Below are 4,458 nucleotides of genomic sequence, written 5' to 3' on the forward strand. Positions count from 1 at the left end.
TAATAGAAACGAGTTAAGTTCTGTAAAAGGCAGATGAAGTTAACCAGTATATGTGTTCTTGTTTTCCCCAGGTCCTGCCAGACACTGTCCACTCCCTGCACACTGGTCCACATTGTTCACGGTTTCGCGAGGAGTGCGGCATAGGAGTGGCAATAATGAGAAAGAATGTTTCTTCAACCTCCACAAGAATGACATCAAGACCTTAACAAGAGAGGTGAAATCCGCACGTCGTTGCTGAAACCTTGAGTTCGATGAGGACTCCCGGGCGGTGGTCTACATGTCCACGCGGACGGCTTGCGAAGACGTCCGGCTGGTCTTCAACGTGAACGGCGTGCGGTTCGAGGCGTGGAAGAGCGTGCTGGAGCGGCACCCCCGAGACCCCTGCTGGGCGGGGACGAGAAGGAGGAGGTTCTACAACATCTTCACGGGGGAGTACATGTTCGAGGATCAGGATCCCGACCTGTTCAGGTACATCCTGAGTTACTACAGGACCAACAAGCTGCACTTCCCCCCTACCGGCTGTGTCAGGAGTTACAACCAGCAGCTGTCGTTCTTCGGCATCATGCCGGAGTTGATCGACGACTGCTGCTACGAACACTGGCGCGTGAAGAACGCCAAGGAGGTGACCCGGTCCAAGATCAGGAGACCGGCGGAGTTGGCCCTGAACGGCGTTCTGGACACCAAAACGTGTCGGATGAAGATGAGCGACCTGCTGCAAGTCGCTGTGCGGAACCAGACGGCGACCGACGTGCTGAGGTACCTGGGCTGCTACTTCGTTCTGTCGGCGGTGATTTGTACGATTGTAGAGTCTCTAAAGGCTACGGAGAACAAACGGTTCCGGGAAATGTACCACTGGATTTTTGACGTGGTTGATCCCTTCTTCACGGCGGTGTTCTCGGCGGAGTACCTTCTGAGGATGTTACTGGCACAGAGCTCCCTCCAGTTTGTACGGAGTGTCACCGGGGTCATTGACCTTTTTGTCATCCTGTCCTACGTGTTGAATTTCCTTCGGGGCGTGAACAGCACTGTGAGATCCATCCTGTCCCTGACTCGCATTTTCCGCACCCTCAAGATCCTGCAGTACGCGAAGGTGTCGCACGGCGTCCGCTGCTTGTACCACACGCTGAGCACCCTGGCCGGGGAGCTGGTGTACCTGATGTTCGGCATCGCCCTGGTCAGCGTCACCTTCGCGACGATATTTTACTACTTCGAAAAGCAGGTCCCCAACACGAGCTACAGCAGCATCCCGTCGTCCTTCTGGTTCACCATCGTGACGATGACGACGCTGGGGTACGGGGACCTGATCCCCATGACGCCGCAGGGGAAGCTGCTGGCCGGCGTGTGCGCGCTGGCGGGAGTCATCCTCATGAGCGTGCCGGTCACCATCATCGTCACCACGTTCAACAGGTGCTACAGATCCGCGGCCTGGAGGGGGGGCGGGGCCGACGCGGACGGCGACGACAAGTCACAGACTGAGGCGATCGAGCCGTTCAGTGTGTCCATGCCCAAGAGAATACCGGATTCCGCGCGTTGAGAGTATACGTACCCAGGCTGGCTTCGGGAGCGATTGAAAAGAGTAGAAATTTGCCAGATGAGAGACAGATAACATGTCAGGGGAGTTGGCCCGTTAAGGGAGTACAGTTTGCCGCTGCTTTCGCGGACCAACTCCCAAGGCATGTTATCTATTTGCCAATTCTACGCTTTCTATTTGATTCTAAAGCCTGATAGAGACTACGGCATATCATAAGAACAACTGTAGAAGCGTTTTTATGAGGCAATCTGTGTTGGTTTTGAAGATCTTGAAGAAAAACGATTCAATTTTCTTCTACCGCAAAAGATTGCGTCACCGAAGTTCCGAAAACGTCCGGGTCCTCAGTTATCCTGCGGAAGACCTGAGCACTGGTCGGAGCGTCGGTGGATCGATCTGTCGTGTTGCCTGTTGGGGGAGAGTTGAGTCGTTTTTCCAGAACTGTAGTTTTTTGTAAAACGGCAAGCCGTTAAGACGTACGCCCAACCTGAACGTCGCTCGGTAGGAAAGTGATGTTAAAGCAGTCTCAGGTCAATGGGGGGGGGTGATTTTGAAAATGAGTCGTACAATGTATACACCTGGTCATGTCAGTTTAATAGGGCCCTGTCTCACCCGACATACGATAGATTTACGACAAAAATTCAGGGCATTCGGGGGCAGTCGCGGATGTATCGTACAATATTCAGCTGTCGGAAAAGTTTGTTGTCAGTGGTTATTTTATTGCCCCGATAAAAGTAACATGGCAAAAAAAGACTTACGACCTCATCTTTAGATAAATAAATCCTCCGGGCAGCGTTTTCCCCAATACATTGCCAGTCATACTGCGTTTGGCTTGTAAGTTCAGTCTAAAGAGCTTACTTGTGAAGCGCATTTATACAAGAACCCCATGATGGTGAAAGCTTGGGTAATCCCCATAGCCGTTTACATAATGAATGATAATGACGATTAATGGTTATTCGCGTACGGCGGGATACAATAGGTAACGTGCGTGATGTAGTACTAGACAGGTTTGATTGCCACCGTGAATAGCTTCATCAGGTAGATAAATCACTGGGTATTAAGGTTCTTTGTACACAACAACTGACAATTATATCTGTCAACGTTAGGGTCAGTCATTAATTGCCCTGAGGAAGGTAGCAGAATGACAATCGAACCATTGGCAGGCAGTATTGTTATTAGGATATAGGGATTTTCTTCTTACACAACAGGTAATATTTCAGTTATAACAGTTTCTCCCCTGCTTACGTTTTGATGCCTGTCAAAAATCTTCTTAGAGCTTCTGACTCGAGTACTATTTTTCGCCGCAACATGTCAGAAGACCTGAGGAAGATGTCTGACAGGCGTCTGAAACGTTGAGAAACATTACAGGTTGTGTATAAACAAAATCCCAATATCATGTGGTTCTATCAACCGGATGAAATTATTTTCGGAAATAATGTTTTTAGTTGTGTACAAAGACCGTGATATCAAGATTTGATTGAAGTTTCTGAGATGTGCGATGAAGGTTCCATGGATGTTACACATGGCATCCGTGGAGACTGAAGTTATGAATGAAATCGTCTTTTTTTGTTTCAAGGAAGTTCGTGCACGAAGCCTTTCAGATTGGTTGTAGTTTCCCACGGCGGTATCCGTTGCGGTGTATCATGAAACTGTACCTAATGCCTGTTTATATGTGAACTGTTTGTTTGTATGTTTGTTTGTTTTGTCATTTCTTTGCTGTTTTATCTTAGCAAGGAAAAAAGAAGAAGGTAGATGTAACAAGAACATTTTTGAAGATTAAGATTTACGGTTTGACCTGACAGTAAGTGCTGATGGCCGATGGTGATGATGATGATGATGATCAGTGCACATGAAAATAAAACATATCAAGCACCTGGACCCAGCTTCCGTATATATTGTGTTGGCTCTTTGTTCAATGTACGGTCAACCCTGGTGTGCTACGCCGAAGGGCAGTTGTACCAGCTACTAGTATACAGAACCCTGTTCTCATAACCACCTCTGCTCAGGAAGCATCTGGCCATTGATGAACAGTCAAATATTAATATGCTGATCCCTTAGATTATTTTGCACACTGATCCAGGCATCTTAATGATAAGAATAATTCTGTCCATAGTGTCCACCTGCCTATCACGACCACTTTCTCTTCGGTGGTCCATTCAGAAAGATTTGACCGTATGCAACCTCAGGTCTTACGTTGAGTCAGAAAGAATACAACGTTACATATCCGTAAGCTTCAGAAGCTCACTACATCGTCACTGTTCTCTACCTAACTTGCATAGAAGAGGGGGCAATATCGATTATTCTTGGTCTTGTTATTTGGATGAGAACGGCTAGAGAGGGAAATCTACAAACATATTGAGCACGTTTATCCTCCCAAAAGTTTCCACTAGTGAGGTTGGTAAGCACCAGGTTTGGGACCATACTACTTTGGCATTTCGATCTTGGCCTTGTTATTTGATGCAAAGAATAAATTAATCCAGCCTGGCGATTAAGAACATTATTGCAGGTAGGCTCACCCATGATGCTGTCAAAATTGTATGGGCCGCCAGGTGTCCCCACTGTTCTGCAGCGTGATCTTTTGTTCACCCAGTGCTGATAATTCACAATCGATTTATAGAATTGAATATACCACAGCTCGGTAGTATAAAAGGAGGACCCTCCAACCTCCGGCCTTGCGAACGTCATGTGGGATACTAATAGGATCCACCTGTGAATCAAACTCGAGTTGGTTTTGTACAATTTATTTACTTCCTTTCGTATAAGACAAGCAATAATAGCCCACAGAGGTCCGCTCAGTCACTGATGAAGGGCAGACATCCGGATAGAACCGCACAAAATAAATTAAACAACTGGAAACATTCTCTAAAGAGCCATACGTTTCAGATAAAGCATCCGCTATCCTTCATCACTGTCACTGGTGCCATCACATG

At 47.4% G+C, this 4,458-nt stretch overlaps 1 protein-coding gene across 1 annotated transcript; it reads left to right on the top strand.

Moving 5' to 3' along the window:
* The first annotated feature begins 219 nt into the window (after positions 1–219).
* On the top strand, positions 220–1,534 carry LOC109472145 (potassium voltage-gated channel protein Shal-like). The gene has a single exon (XM_019771718.1). The coding sequence runs from the start codon at positions 278–280 to the stop codon at positions 1,532–1,534; it is 1,257 nt and encodes a 418-aa protein (XP_019627277.1). The 5' UTR covers positions 220–277.
* Positions 1,535–4,458: the final 2,924 nt, after the last annotated feature.

The sequence above is a fragment of the Branchiostoma belcheri genome, unplaced genomic scaffold, assembly GCF_001625305.1.
Source record: "Branchiostoma belcheri isolate BF01 breed outbred unplaced genomic scaffold, Haploidv18h27 scaffold27, whole genome shotgun sequence".
NCBI lineage: Eukaryota > Metazoa > Chordata > Leptocardii > Amphioxiformes > Branchiostomatidae > Branchiostoma > Branchiostoma belcheri.